The 17246-nt window shown below is 36.0% G+C and overlaps 1 protein-coding gene across 1 annotated transcript in view; it reads right to left on the bottom strand.

Annotated features, from left to right (window-relative positions):
- EFNA5 (ephrin A5) overlaps nucleotides 1–17246 on the bottom strand; it is a 205843-nt gene that overhangs the window by 33617 nt on the left and 154980 nt on the right. The window contains exon 2 of the mRNA XM_014877303.2: nucleotides 5677–5969. Coding sequence (XP_014732789.1) covers nucleotides 5677–5969 — 293 coding nt within the window. The remainder of the gene's footprint in view (nucleotides 1–5676; nucleotides 5970–17246) is intronic.

Genomic DNA, 17246 nt, shown 5'->3' with positions numbered 1-17246 from the left:
AATATTAAGCTGGTGCTCGAGCAAGAGCAATGAGATCTATGCAGCTGTTTAATATCATTCTTTTCGAGCACATGAAAAATACCAGTTATAGCAAGTGTTACAATCAATTACAGCGAAGATTCCTCAGTAGTTTTCTCCTATATAGTATCACAGACTATTCAAACTTGCCTTTGCAAAGTCACTTTTCTTAATTCTTGCTATATTGAGCCCAATCCTAAAAGAATAATAGACAAGCTGGCAATCTGGAAGCTTCCAAGGTCTTAGTCATATCGTCAGGTCCGTGTTAATTTTCATGAAAAGCGAACACCTCACTTCCTATGCTAACTGCTGATTTATAGAGGGATATGTGCAGTTCTTCCCTGTGAGTTAGGACTTCTAAATTCTGCCAATAATTCTTCACTAAAAATCAAGAATCCGTAAAGGACCACCATCAGCAGCAAGCAGTGGTATTTTTGAGTCCTGTCCATTCCCAGCAATTCAGTGGCTAAGACACTCGGAGAGACCATTTCAGTATAGGTTCTACCACAAGCATTTTAGGTGGAAAGCAGTGAACAGGCACAGGGCAAGTCAACAATAACAATAATAATTATGATTATATATTGAGATAAAAAGAAAGTAACCCTCCCAAAAATCAGCCTGACCACGAAACATGGAATTGCACAGAAATTGCAGAAATTGCAGAAAAATTTATAGAGAATTGTAGCAGAGATTAAAGAAAAATAATAGCACAAACAAACACTCAACTCTTAACGACTCACAAAACATGGTAGAAGGGGGTAAAGAGAGCAAGTTTAGCTTAATTGTCACCAGGGACTGCTACTGGCTCAACAAGTGTTCACCCAGAGACCTTATTAATACAACAAGCTAACTACCTAATTAATAGGCAGCAGTAAGAGGTGTAGGTATTGAAACTTTTTTTCCTGTTACTGTTTTCTCCTTATAATCCTTAGAATCAGAGAAGCCTATAGATGTCTGCAGAATGACTGCCCAGCTACCTGGCAGCTATTAGAGAAAAATGACAGCAGGATTCAAACAGTTCCACAGTCTTTGGAACATGATGAGGACAGCTTCCAGAAATGGAGGTGGAACCAGCTAACAGAAGACACAATTTTTTAATCAGAAATAATGCAAATTACATGTTTTCCTATAGAAGCAGCAGCTAAGATTATCAGGACGGAATATAATTTGAATAAAAACCATCAGAACCAGAAATTTAAGGAAAAGAAGGAATGAGGTCAGAGAAACAAGGGTCTTGGGGAACAAACACAAACAATATCAAGGGAACAGGTAACAGCAGGTTTCTCGGGAATATATTCTATGAGAAAAAGGAATATAGGATAGTTATATGTTATTAGGAAGCATATGTACAACCGAAAGAAAAACTTCACAAACTGCTTCTTAATTTAGCCTTAAACACATAAACTATTTAAAACTATTATTTATAACCATAATTAAATTAAAATCGTAACAGCACACTATCCAGATTTGGTCACAAGCAATACAATTTCACCAAAGCTTTCCCATTGACAATCAGAAGCTTAATTCAAATAAATGGTGGTAGCAAAGGTACAGTGACAGTGACACATTAAAGGTGAGACAAAAAAACAGCATAAGCATTTTGAAATAAACTAAGAAAGACACGTGCAAGAGATAAAACTACAAAGAAACAGCAGCAAAAAAAGTTTATACAAATAACTCACAGGTTTAAAACTTTTCAAAAGGATTTTTAAAAGACAAAAGGGGGTCCTTTCACAAGAAGAATGGAGAAAAAGCCCCACAAGTTATGTCTAGATATATAAAAAAATATATATATATATAATTAATATATTATTATATTATCATTAATATAATAATTAATAATATATTATTATTAATATATTATTATTATATTAATATATTATATATTATTTATATATATATATATATATTCCTGCTTAGTGTTAGCAAAAATTGTCAGAATCTTATGGAGAACAGAAGAGAAGCAGGAGAACTGTGAATAAGCAAATCTACGTGGTCATTCAAGGAAAGAGGTATAGGCTTATATAAATGAAAAGATTCACAGTGATCAAATGATTAAATAAAAAATATACATAAAATCTTGGAGGATATGATAAAACACCACAGATATTTTATCTATAGATAAGGATAAATTACTGAGTTCTTCTCTGAAATAACTGGGCTGATGACTCAGAAAAGCATATACCACACCCTAATATAACTTTGGACAATACACTGGTGCTTTCAAGAAAATAACAGCTTTTAAGCTATGGCTTAAATCAACAAAACAGCTTGGTTTGACAACTGAGGTCAGGATTCTGCAGAAATCTGTACCAGCCTGCTTCTAGACACATCTTCCTCTTTTTATTTCAACAGCCCTGATGTACACTTGCCAAATTGTCACTTTTACTGAACACATTAATAAGGTATCTGCAATTAAGTTAAAATAATGGAAATTACATGATCATTTGGAAATATATAATTATGTAACATACATTTTAGTATTTTTTTCCCTTCCTAGCTTTGGAATTCATCTCACCTTGCACAGTACCTCACCTTAATCTGAACACCAAAATTTATGTTTCCTTCTAAAGGACATTAAAATCACTGTTATGATATTATTTTCTTTCTGCTTCCTCTATATTTTATTTGCTTCTGTTTCAGTAGTAACACTATTTTGTTTGTTTTCAGGCTGGCATACACTGACCTAAGCACCTGGTAAGAACTAAGTAAAAATTGAGACTTCAGGTCATGATTTATTATTTGCTTTCCCCAGCCCCACACTGTGCACACCCTAACTAAATGAAAGTTAATTTCTCTGTAAATATTTAATAACCTTTTCCTCTTTCAAAAGCAAACTCAATCAGCACTTTTGATTGCATGACTGTAATGTTGAATTCATTTGCTTAATGTAAATTTGATAGCAGATGGATAAGATTTTTTCCTTGCATTATCCTAGAAGGAACATGCAAAGAATGGAGATCCAAGTTCACCTGAGCAATACGTTAAGGCAACGGCATAACAAAGAATGGTGGTATTTTCCCAAACAAACAGTCCAGACAAAGAGATTGTTCACAAATTATTTCATTTTCTGAAGCAAGAAAGAGTAAGCCACATCCTTAAAGGTAAACTGTGAAGAGTTTTGACAAAGCACCAGACACTAATAAAGCTAACCAGCCACTTCATATTTCTGTCTTTTCAGAGGTCTAGACTACACAGCACATTTTGTAACCCTTTAACAGAACATGCAGGCTGATCCTATATAGTCAGTTTCCCCTTTCTCCTGCAGAGAGGGCAAAGGTTTCAGATCTGCTGAGCAAAGGAAACCTTTCATGGCAAAGCAGTGATTTCTTTAACATGCAGATGCAGAAAGGTAACAAAAGTGATCTCCACAGCCCGACCTAGCACCTGCTTACAATTTTGATAAGGAAACAAGGAACATTTCACAATCTTCTTTCTTCAGCACAAACTAAGAGAAAAACATTCCAGGATGGACAACTGTGCCCTGAGAAGGTCTGCATATTATTGTTAACTTATTGTACAGCTCCTAGAAATTTCTGCAATGTTGTTGCCCTCGTTAATGCCCTTAGCAAAGCAAAGGGTGAAGGAAAAAAAATACTTACACAACAGAAAGAAGGAAGAATGCTTTTGAGTCACTAAAACACAACTAAAAATTAAATTTCAGCTAAGCTTATCTTAAACTAATACTTTATTTTTTCTCTTTGTTATTTTTTATTATTTTACCTCCCATTAAAAAATTCCATATAAATGCAGTTGAATATCATAAAGCTCTTCAAATTTTGAAGTTCTTCAGAACAATTGTTTTGAAGGGAGCCCTTGACAGCTAAATGAATGCTATAGATTTTTAAATGAAAGATATATGATTTTTAGTGACATATTGAATTTGAGCACAAATGAGGAAAACCAGGCATAAGCAACCTCAGTGTATTCAAATTACAATATCTTGCTGAGAGTTCAATGGATTTTGTATGTTCTAACAATAAAGCTATTAGACAGCCCAAGCAGTGATTTATCTTTTTTTTTCCTTCACTTTCACCTTTGGTTTTCATCTTTATCTTTTTTTCTTTTTTAAAAATTTAGAAAACCAATTTTTTTTTCCAGACTTGCAGTTACTTATGCCATTCCAGTGCTACCTTTTTTTGCACCTTGTGTTGATAAGACTGCATTCCTTAGCTTAACTATTCCTGCTTATTTGACTGATGATGCTCTGGAACTGAACTTAAAAAAACTAACAAAACAAAAATCCACAAAAAAATTGCACCATTCCAAGGCAGCCGGATATCAGAATTTTGAATTACACTCTTGCTGAAGTGACACAAATAGGACTGGGCCTACACAACACAGATTTTTTTACCCCTGAACATAATCTACTTGACTCTGATGTCTTTATACTATTTTAAATAACATTATTTAAAATATTATTTTTAGTACCATTTTTAGTACTGTGTTTCAGCAAAAGAACAATGCATAGTTTTTCTGACGAAAATGCACTACTCACTAGACGTTTTTACTTGATGGAAGAAAAAGAAATTAATGGGTAACTATCCACTAAGACTGTTATTTCCCTGTAGATTATGGAAGGGAAAACAAAAATCTCAATGTTGAAGAAATGAGGCTGAAAGCAGGGATCATACGTACTCAGTTTCTCTGGTGAAATGAGGTGGAATGACTGTTTCAGCTACACATATGAAAGCAATATTTAATGGGATCTGCAGTCTATTTAAAGCTTTCAACTCTGTTACCTAAAACTAAAAACAGGAAAAAAAAAAGCTGGAGCAGTCAAAACTTGTTACAAATGAAAGCTACAGCTACAAAATGAATTGATGAAATAAGATCTTTGTTGGGAGTATTAAACACATGAGATAGTTGAAATTATACGACCTGCACAGTGGAGTCAGGGAATCAACTGGCTTAACCCACCGGGTTTTAACCTCCTGGTGTTTTCACTTCCTCAGACCCTCGTGATGTCTCCTGTACTTTGTCTGGGTGCCTGGAGCAGTCCTGATGCAGATCTCCTTACCTGCTTGCCTCCTGCTCCCAGAGCACTCCCATTGCTATGCTGGCAAAAACAGCTCAGCCATGAAAAAGTTGTGGGAGTAAGGAAGATAGAAGAAAGAAGCCACTTGGCTAAATACTAGGATTATTTAGCCTGAGAAATTACAGTTTTAAATACCACTGAGCTACTGACATTTGCAGCATAATATCACTTAAGAATTACACAGACCCCACTTTCCTTGGGTCATAAGTACTACAGAGACAAGAGCATTTCATCTAAGCATGTCTGAAAATCAAAGTACTCCATATAAAAAGCATTAATTATTTTTCCTCATATTTGGGGACAATTTCTGTCCTCCCTTTCTTGCCCCACCTCAGAGTGCTGAAATAAATGTAATGGTGCATTTTGTTTTAAAAGTCAGATGTGGTTCAGTGAACAGGCTGACATGCTATTTCATGAGAGAAAAGAAGCTATGATTCAATATAATTTTCCCTAGCTAGATTCCTAGCTAATGTATCTGGGGATAGTTTAAGCCTGTGTTCACTGTAAGGCACCTGCATTATATACCGTTTGCCCCTCTCTATTTTCATAGAGTATAGGCGAAAAATTATCTGTATTTCTTACACCTGCTGTGCAACAATGGTAAATCTCTCTATACTCACAGATGTAGAAATACTCCCGGCCTGGCCTGAACTCAAATCCCAGCGAGAAAGGCGTGAAGAGCTGGAACTTTTCTGAGAACTTCAATGGTCCATTTGGGGAATGTGGCCGATTGCACTCCCACCTCTTGAACCCTTTGGAAGTGTGATCACAGGAGCTGTAGCCATCAAAGTTCACCATGTACAGCACATAGCGTTCCGTCTTATCTTCTGGCACCGAATCTTCATAGTGAGGGCAGAACACATCCAGGTAGTCATTGATGCAGACATCGATGTGGTAGTCACCTCGCTGGAATCTGAAATCACAAGAAGAGTTCAAACGTAAGCACAGTTATCTCAGGATGACCCTGCTGCAGGGTGACATTCTCATACGAAAGGGCATCTCTAATGGCACTTCATTTCACTCCAGCCATGCACATTCCCTCTCAAAAACGACCCTTACAATTCACCAGAGCTATCAGAGATTTATTATGCAGTAATATGACCATACAACCTTTTGGATAAAGGTTTTGCTCTACTCTTTTACAAAGTAAGCCTGTTGCTATCACCCACCCATTTATAGGCTATCTTTCTCTATGGTTGATCAAATAATAAAGAAAGTATCTGTCTTGTTTGGCTGAGGGTTTTTTTAATTGAAGAAAGATAAAAGAACCAAAGAAACCGAAACTGTATCAGCTTTCCCAAATCAGTGTCTGTATAAACATCTGTATATGCATGCAAATAAATAACCCAAACATATCCTTTTCTCTGAATCGCACAGTAATCACCCCTGTGCTGAAAGCTGATGTACTTATAGTTACTACAAGAATACAAACAGGTTACTCTTTCATCGTAATAAGCAACAGTTTGTCAAGATGCAAAGAAAAGTCTGTATCGCTTTTTAAAAAGACTTGAAAAGCAGTGCTTCTCCTTTGCCAAAAGCACACATTAAAATGTTGCTCTGTTCTGATAAAAGGATTCTGGGATACAAATTATCAGCACTCAGCCTAATGTGACAGATCTGAATGAGTGCCAGCTGAGAAATGCAGTGCAAGGCACCAACCCAGATGCATTTTATTATTGCTGTTATTATTACTGATGACTCCTTAGAGATGTGGGATTCTTGTTTGTTGGGGGTGGGGAGGATTTCCTTGTTTCTCCCCTGCATGTTTTGCTTGCATTACTTTTCTAATGCCTGCCATAGTGTCTGGAAGAAACTATGGGGACAAATTCACTGCCTTCATGAGAGCTTATACCATGATGGATTTAACGATTCGATAAACCAGGTCTGTGCATTTATTAAACTCCCTGGGGCAGCCAAAGAAACCAACCACTGACCTACTCCACTTCAGGCTGACTGGGCTACTTGCAGCTTCTCTCTTTCACAGCTGCAGTTGTCAAGTGTACCACAGAGCAATAAAAAGGCCATGACAGATTTAACTATAATACTTCTTTTTAGCTGAGGGGCATATTTTAAACACCTGATGGGCTTGAAATCTGCCATCTGGATCCTTCTGTCTAATTTCAGAGAAAAAGCAATGATTTTCTGGCCCTCCAAGGATAAATTCAGAGCAAACGACACCTTTTCATATCCCTACAATAATTTAGCTTCAATAAAATAGTTTTTAAAGGGGAAAAACTGAATACACATCAAAAATGATAGATCTGTATAATTTCAGTCAGTGCACAGCCTCACGGTTCCACTCTGTAACATGGAAAAGCCTTTTTTAACCAAGGTTCTTCCAGGAGAATTTACATTGATCAAAATTGTTGGTCAAGATACATATTTTTGTACTCCAGTGCTTTCAAAATCTGTCACCTGAACAGATAATGTCTTAACACATCTGCAAAAATTTATTGTTTTTAAACTGGCATCTGTTCTCTGAATCAGTTAACAGTATGCTTTTCTTACAGGCAGTGAAAAAGAATGTAAGATACAAATAGAAAAGATGCATTCAGGCAATATTATCTCTATTTATTTTTTCAATTACAGTTCTAGTAAGTAAAAATTGATACATACTTATATATAACTGTGTTTGTGTGTGGACAGTTTGGGGGTTTTTTTGAACTATGTAGGTGATAAACAACTCAGTTTTCTTAGAAGATTCTCAAGGTTACCTCTTTTATCAGCCTGTGCCTTCACCATAATGCCCAGTTACAGTTCTGTGACACAAACTACATGCTTCCAGAATTATACTTATGTAATACAGTCAACAGACTGACCCTCTCTAGCATTAGACTTTTACAACACAAAAGATTTTATATGAACTGCTTTTCTATATTCTTTTAAAAGTCAATGGAGAGCAATAGGAACTTCTGATGTTCAATCCATACAGCCTCTTTACTACTGTAATAAGATGGATCACACTTTCAGGAGCAGCTAATTCTCTCCTTTAACCAAAAGGAGAGTCTAGAGAGACCTTTCCCAGACAGTGTCTGTACTGTAAATAGCTGAATTTGAAGAGAAAAATCCAACTGCACACCCCACAATAATGGAGATGATACGTACAGGGAGACAGACAACTAAATGTGTGATCACACCTTGATTCCAATTCAGCAATGAAATCAAACTTGTAATCTGCATTAGTGAGATGGTGCAGAAAAAGAAAAATCAAACCTCATCTGACTCCCTTTTAGCAAAGTTTCCCTCCGTATTCTTGTTAAATAACCAAAACCACAATGTAACCATCCTTTTTGATCCCTGGTATTTTAGTAAATTCCTTCTTGTTTCTTTTTTCCTAAGTGTTGAAACAGTTGAGTGTCTTCATGCAATCCAGCACAACCCAGACTCTGAAGTGCTGCCTGCAAAGCAGGTCTGAGAATGAAGCACACCATCAAGTCCTTTTTATCCCAGTGTCCTTTCCTCCCTGCTCCCCTGTTTTCTCAACAGTTTCATTCGTCAGTCATCTGCCACAGGTAGGAAGTGTTTACATTTGAAAATCTAAAAAGGGAAGGAGATTGTGCATATTTTAAGTGATCTAAACTGGCCTTTAGCCAATATTGTTGGCACAGGAGTGAAACTCCTCCAGGGAAAATATGTACTAAGGTATTTTATCAAGCAGCTCTGAGTGAAGTCTCTTTACTCCAGGTTATTAACCAACTATGAATCAGAGAGAGAGATAGAGAGAGCAGGTATTTATTTCCCGTCTTGCCATATCCTAAAGAAGTCAGTAACCAAAACCACAGCAGATATGCTAAAGACATGTGGAACTAATTTTTTGTTTCCAAAAGAGACTACATCTCCAAATTTTCTGTTAGAGTGAGCTGAGACCATTCGTGTTTCTCCAGCTACAACCAGCACGTTAAAAGAAACACTTCACAAACACGTTTTCAAGAATTTATAACCATATTTGAGTGGAAAGCACTTAACATTTATAGGCTGAAAAACTCTGACTTAGTCAGGTGAAACAAAAATTCAATTTCAAATTAAAGTACTGATCAACATTTAGGCATTTACATACACTGAAGATTGAAATGTCTACAGGGAAGATGGAGTCTATTAACAGACATATTTGGAGATACGACAGGAACAGCAGATGTCCTTTCCTTTTCCAGTCCCATTCCAAACAGAAAACTTCCTAGTATATTACTGCTACACTTTCTCTTTTCCCAATTAGGTCTTCATCCTGTTCTGGCAGGTCCTCACTCAAACTCCCATGTCTTTTGGAACCATGTGGTTAACAGGATCCGTAATTTAGGAACAAACCAGCTTTGTCTCGATTTTGCATAACAGAATATGGTGTTGTGGTAGAAACTAACCAAAAAGGCTTCTCCAAAAATTTGACAGAATCTACACACCTTTTCACAAATAATGTCCATGCACTCTAGCTTACACACAGCAAAATACTGCTAACATAATTAACCTTTGGTTTTTGTCAGGTGGCATGCAAACAGTTTCTTGGGAAGATGCACACTACAAAGGCAGCTATTAGGCAGTAGCGTTATAAAAGCCATTTTGAAGACAGACAATTAAGTAGTTTCTATACCTAATATTTCCATAACCAACAAATATCAGCTTGCTACACAAAACTTGAACACTGCTTCCAGCAAAGCCTGTCAGAGGAATATTTCTGTGCTAAAGTACTACTGATGAAACATCCAGGTATTCAGGATGCAGAGAGAGAGCTTCATGGCTATTTTAACCACAGAAAAACAGGACGAGCAAAACATTTTGTAAATAATTAGTGCCTTCTGTATTCTGTTTATCCATTAACAAAGGGAAAGTACATGGTCTGTGTGCATGCTTTTCTTCATAATTTTAAGTTCTGGAGCCTAAGTGACTCATCTTGAACTTAATAACTTTGCTGGTCACTGGAAAAAGTAACAATTTATTTAAACAGATATTTAAAACAAAGTAACAATTTTGTTTGGTTTCTCTCTTTCTTCTGTGGAATAAATGCTACAAAAATCTAGTTTAAGAACAGCATAAACACTAATTGTTCATTTAGATAGATAAAAAATTGCAATAACTTCTGCTTGCTACTTCCCCTAAAAATCCTATTAATTATATTCTATTGCCCTTCCTGTAAAATCAACACACCAGATGCTCTACTTCAAGATAAGTGTACTGGAAAATTTGCCTTTTACTGTATCAACCTTTCTTTATTTGGAATCTGTTCTGTCAAATGCATGAAGCAAGGCTTCACCGTGAAACAGAAATTACTCCAAATGACTGCTATGACAACAAATTACGAAATTCTGGTCTTCAGTTGGAAGTGATCAGATGCAATGGCCCCCGTACTGATGCCTGGTGCCTACACAGCCTATTGACACGAATGTGCAGAGGACACTGCCACTGCCAAATGCCTTACCCCTGTCACCTCTTTTCTCAAATGATAACCTGAAATGTAAAACAACAACAAAATTCACCAAACTGATATATTCTTGGGGTAAATACAAACTGCAGTTACCCACAGTTCTTCAGAACAGCACAGCAAAATGTTACTTGCTCTGTTTCCTAAGGAAAAAGGCTTCTGTCAGCAGCATGTGCATACCCCTATGAATGCTGGTCACTCAACTGCTCCGTTTTTACTCTCATGGACGCTAAGCCACTTTTTAATTAAATTTAATGGAGACTGACCTTTCAGAGAGAAGTCCATTCCTACAAATACCATGAAAAAAACAGGCCAGGTGAGAAGATCCCATAGGTATGCAAACAAAGGCTGAATCTCCAGTAGGTTAAATGTTATTAGACAACAGAAACACCTCTTACAAATGCTCTAGGCACAGGAAAACTTGAACTGGAAAAATATAGAAATAGATTGAAATTTTTTTGTCAACTGCTTATGAAACTATTTGCTATTTATTATTAACAGTGATATGAGTATTGGTAGTTATTTTCACACACAATACACAAAACCCGAACATTTTCTGGAAACTGTTAACATCATTTAAAAGAACAATATTTTAGTTGCTCTTAGGATGTCACGATGCAGTTATTCACCATTCCACGGCACTGAGCTTTCCCATAGCGTCTGTGTTTAGATGGCAACTGTAGTGCATTAGGACTATTCCAAGCTCTACTTACATGCTGTGACTGGAACATAACAGCATAACTTGTGCCTTATTATTCTTTTACACACTTCAAGCCCCTTCATTTCAACCAACTTAACAGCTTTAAGTGTGATGGGGGAAATCTTGTGGTTGTTAATTATCTGAGGGGTTGTGGGATTACGTGTACCATTTTACTGCAGATAATTTTAAAGATGCTATTTCTGTGCCATGGAAAAATAACCTCTTTAATGCTTTTCTGCTCTTTTTACTGGCTTTTGTCACAACATTTCATAAACTCTGTTCCCATAGCTCTGCTGACATCAACAATGATTCTGATGCACAAACAATGAAGCAATCAAAGAGCTATTTTAATTTTAGCTCTATTCAAACCAAAAGAAAATTCAACATTTTCCAGATGCTAAGAGAAGTGTGTTTGCTAACAGTAGCAAGCCATTGACATTTTAGATCTCTAGCAGGATATTGCTACCCTGAGCAAGCAAACAAAAAACCCCTCTAATATAAAGAAGCAGTCCATGACCTTTCAGTCCTCAGGTTACAGTTTCACAAGTTAAAACAAGTTCAAGACACTTCGAAAAAACACTGTGTTAGGACACAAAATCAGGGCTGTTGTTCAATAGAACAGTATTCAAAATTATGCCTAGAAAAGACTGCAAGCTAAACACACAATGCAGAAAGAAACTTATTGTCTTGTCATTAAGTCCTCTATTCAATTAGCATTTATTGGAGTAATTAAATACTGGGAAAGGATGCCAGGCTAATTGTTGTTAGATTATGATAATTACACAGCTTTGCTGTGCTACAGCTGATCAAAATAAGATGTGGTCACACACACTTGGCTAAAGCTTCTCTGCAATCGCCAGGCTTCCATGGGAAACTTATTACTATAATAAGGCCACTTATTACTAGTTCATTATCAATCAGGCAGAGAAACTTATTATTTGTACCCTTCCTTCTACTCTCCCACCCAGTCTGCCGAAAAAAGCCTCCCAAAAGGTTGTGCCCAGGTCTCTGCCTTCATCTGGCTCCCTTCCATCATAATTATACAGCTGAGAAGAATCAGACTTCAGATTGCTGTTTCACAGCCAGCTGCAAGCATCTTGAAAGAGACGAGTGATCACCCTGCATTTCACTTCACTGGTGTCTGTGGGAAATCCACCTTCCCCTTTTAATATTGCTATGTCCCCCTTATCTGGGAGATTTTTCACATTACTTGGGTGGGTCGAAAAGCAAAAATCAGAAAGAAGTGAGCTGCATTAAGATGGACTTCATGAGAAAACGCATCAGGTTTATGTGGCTTGTCTCCCTACAGAATCTCCTGCCTTTACCCCTTCTTACCAGCTAATAGTACAAGAGAGACGTGCCTTCCTGATATAAGGCTGGGTTTTTTTCTTGTTAAAGAACAGGGTTCTCATTAAACTACCATTGTACCTGGTACTTCATGCTGCCTATTTAATGGAGAAAAATAAGTGATTTACTATAGGGACTAGAACATGGCAAAAAACATTAAACAAATCAGTTTGACCTAGCATTCAGGTTTTCAAAGAAAAAATCTTGTTAAACACTGAGTAACTTAGAAGAGTCATAGAATGTTCGGGAAGAACTAAAGAAATACAAAAAAAAAAAAGTCGTGAAAATTATTTTTATTCTGTGCTGATTAAAAAACTAGACCTTTTGAAATGTCAGAAGCACCTACTTCTACATCAGCAATTGATCTGGAAACTTCTTAGATAAGTCAGGCCAAGGTTTACAACACTGGTAAAATAACTGATCAAGCTTCATTTTCTCAAACTTATTTTTTCACATACTATTGAAGTTTATGGCTATGCAGCAGGTGACCACTTATAAACTTTCAATTCTCTTAATTTCCAGAGCCAAGAAACCTCCTCGAAACCAGTATGACAAAAGTCTTACGTTTCTGAACAGAAAAAAATGTTAAATTTTCCATTCTTTTTTTCCTATTTAATAAGGCTGGATTGTTAAAAACTTCCTAAAGTGCCTTAGCAGAAACATGTTGTTTGCAAAACAAAGCAAGTCTATATCCAGGAGTCTTCTACTATAATCATGGCAAAAAATGACTGCAAAACACAGGAGGGAAGAAGGAGGTTTTAATGAGAAAGGGAGATGTCCTATTTAAAACGTAAAAGTTATTTGAATTACATATCTTGTGTTAATTCTATTAACCTGAGAGACCTGAAATACCTTTTTATCTGGTTCTAATGGTTAATGAAAATTTCAGTTGCATCATAATGGTTAACAGTGACAATTAATTTAGAGACACATATTTTATTTATTTTCATTATTTAAATAATACTCTATTATTCTACAGAAACGTGTTTACTCTACTTATTGTCTGTTAACTTATATTAACTTATGGTTAATAATTTCCCCTTACACTCAACTCCGTTTGTAGAGTTGGGTCCTGTATTGACCTTTTATAGCTATCACTGCAGAAAGAGATAGACTCAATGATAACACAAACATTAAAATATAGAAAGTAATTACTCTTCCATGAGTAGGTATGAGGAAGAGAATTAACAAATCAACATTTATTTCCCACCTATAAATCTGAGTACTCCAGAGATTCTCAATTACTGCAGCAGCCTTACCCACTTCACATCATTCTGCATCTCCTAATCAAAGAGCTGGACTTTCTTCATGTGGTTTATTAAAACTGTTTCCTCAGACTCTGCTTTTGTAAAATTCCTTCAAAGCTGGCACACATGACTTTCACCAGATCTCTATTAATTTCTCTTTTGCTGCAACTTGTGAAGTGAAGAACTCATTGCATCTGGGGGGCAACAACAGTCATGTTGTTGATGGTAAGGGTTACAATGGGGTGCAAAATGTCACAGCTCTGTTCTTAATGAGGTCAAGCTCTCATTTCCCAGCTGTCCTAATTCTGATCGCTTCAAACCCCCTGTCTACAGTCTCTACCTGACTATTTACTTTCCATTGCTGTGGGCATTTAACTTGCAAAGATGGATGAAGAGAGAAAGGAGGCAAAGGTAAAAGAAGAGCTACTGTTCTGTCAAAGGCGTAATTCAGAACAAACATCATGTACAAAACAAACTTTAGTGTTGAAGCCTAGTAACATTAGCTGAAAGGTACCACACCCAATAAGATACTAAAGGTAGCCCCTGTTTTTGGAGTCTCTAATCACACTTTGAAACCAATATATATGGCTTGAAGCCAGTCTCTTTGTTAAATTCATTTATAGATACAAGCTCATTATTTGTGCTCACATTAGTACTCTTCTGTAGTTCACCAGCAACATATATCCCACTTTATCTGAGGTGGAATAAGGAGACCTGATAATTACTGCCCACATATTTTTAAATGTGGTCATCAATATCCTGCACGCCTGATCTACATTTGTCTGCTTTAGGCACTAACCACATACAAGATGTCAGCTTTATCTTTTATTCCATGATTTTGCTTGAAAATACATAACCTATCTCAGCCACGTCTTGCCTAATACCAGAAAAACTGCAGTTTGCTAATTCATTTGTTTACATACCTTTCTTAAAAAAAAACAAATAAATTTTATCTGAGCTCTGCTGTGCTGACACGTACTCTATTATCAATCACATTTGGGAGAAAATAACATTTTAAGAGTCTAAACTATTGAAAAAAAAACCAATAAAAGAAAAATCCCACAGGTAGGAATACTACTGAAGTGTCTGAACTGGACTCTAGCAACATGTGTTGACCATGCGTCTGACCCAGAAGACAGTCTATCAGCCTTGATGGAATGTGATTCTGTGGGTGGTATTTGCTAACCCTGCCTAAGGCGTGTGCTGACATTTGTTAATGGATATGGAGAACAATGCCCTATCTGCAGAAAGGTCTTGCTTCTCACACTCACAAAATGAAAGAAAAGAACATTTGCCCAACAAGCATGTTGACCTGCACACGGAATAATTGAGATAAACGGCAGTCAGCTTCCATAAGGAAGTATATATACTGCAACTCAGCTTCACAAATTTTCTTTCCCACTAACATATAAAAAGCAGAGTAACGGTTAACTTGTATAAACTGAAATCTCCATCTCTTTCATACTCCTAGGGGGAAAAAAAAAACTGCATCAATTTCCACCCATCAATATATATAGACAGCATTTGAGAAGAAACATACATTTTGATAAAACTGCTTGTCTGTTGCACATACCCACACTTGCTTTAGTACAGAGATGCTTTTTCTCTGACATTAAATTGTAGCTGTTTATTATTTATCTCACAATCTGAAAACACAATGAATTTTAAAATATTTTATGATCAAATTAGAATTTGGCAACTCAGACTCTCTAATAACTTGCAACTTGTAAAATCTACAATTTAATTTCCCAATATGCAAGAGTGTAAAATGAAACTAACCCTCGAGATGTTTCACAGTATTTTTATGCTTAATAAACTGTGTATATTTTAACAAGCTCTGGTCATAATCCCCATCCTTTAGCTAAAGTGAATTAATCTAGACATCATATCAAATAGGGTGAGCAGAATACAGAAGACAAAAAAGCCCCCGAAACATCACAAACCACTACAAACAGACCCAGGAACATAAGAAATTTCAATATGAAACCATAGCTTGCTATTAACATGAATAACCTATACATTCAAATACATTATCAAAAGTAATTTGAACTTACTAACATAAAACCCAAGTTAGAATAGCTAGTGAGTACATAAATTTATTAGGAGACAATTTGCTATCCAGGAAAAGGACTTCAATCAATGAACTTTTTTTTACTGTATAATTGTCTTGTGTCTATTTAAGAGACCCAAAGGAAAAGTATATTCCTTCTTGACATGGAAATGGCGTTTTAGAGGAAGTGCTATAGACAAATTTAGTAATTTAACTTTCTTCCTTTTACCCTTCCATATTAGTCTCTCTCTTATGCATTGGGCAAGCCAGCAAAGGAACAACTGGAGTTTCAAATTGCAGACTGTAGGAGCACCGAGTAGCACAACTATTATCAATGGTAGAATTATTTCATTTTCATTCCTATAATTTCTTCTAAAGACAGCATATGGACTATAGAATTTTCCATCAGGCTTACTCTTGATGCATATTGTCTCTGAACTATAGAGCTTAAAAGAATTTTTCACCTAGACATATTTATCTTTGTATATCATACAGACAAGATAGGTACGGATCTAAATCAGTTTCTTTCTTTACAAATATGATCTGAAAAGCTTTGCATTATACAATGCCACTGGTCTTTAAAAACACCCAAGAAATTACAGAGATTATGTTCTGATGTGCAATAATTTCTTTTGACTGAGTAAGACTGACAAACCACAGAATTTAATGTAGACTTCATATTATTCCTCCCATCGCTTTTCAAATTATGAAGCTCCCATAACATGGTTCCTATTAAAGAGTTTTGGAATTCTTACTCCTTCAAGAGTGACAGGAACAGTCTTTCAATATGTATAAGTAAAGACTGAATTGATAAAATGTGCAAAACCTGCTCATTTACTTTTTTATATATGTGCAAGTTACTGACATAGGAGAAAAAAGAAAAAATTAACTAGTTTCAGATCAATCAGACATTTCAGAGAGGTAAAACTGAAGCTATTTTCTTAATTTCCCTGTTGCATTTTTCTTAAAACTATTTCCAAATTAATCTTAAATGAATTCCAATCTTCAACCTGTAGTGAAATTGTATCATTCACAACTGAATTATGATCTTGTCTGCCTCAAATATTGTAACTATTTTTCAAAGTGCAGACAGCATTACGATAAAAAGCAGAGAGTATCATAGCAAAATTAAACTAAAGGTTTCTTTTCCTGCACCTCCCTTCTTCGTCTTATTTATTTTAAAGGCTCCAGATGGCAGGTGTGAAGAAGGGAGTGCACAGGTACGGAAAAACCATTCCTGTCTACCGGGAAGCCTTTACATTCTTCCTCAAATGTTAAAAATTCTTTACTAAGCATACAAACTATTTCTTCCTTTCATTCTTACTCTAAAATACTAATTCAGCATTAAAGAAACAAAACAAAGTCTAAAAGTCAATAATTAACTGTTCATAGCTCAATTTGAGAGTTGGGGCATAAACATAATCAGGTGCTAAGCA

Source organism: Sturnus vulgaris, chromosome Z (genome assembly GCF_052056855.1).
Source record: "Sturnus vulgaris isolate bStuVul1 chromosome Z, bStuVul1.hap1, whole genome shotgun sequence".
NCBI classification, from domain to species: domain Eukaryota; kingdom Metazoa; phylum Chordata; class Aves; order Passeriformes; family Sturnidae; genus Sturnus; species Sturnus vulgaris.
Note: the sequence above shows the minus strand (reverse complement) of the source record. Positions and strands in the feature narration are given on the sequence as shown.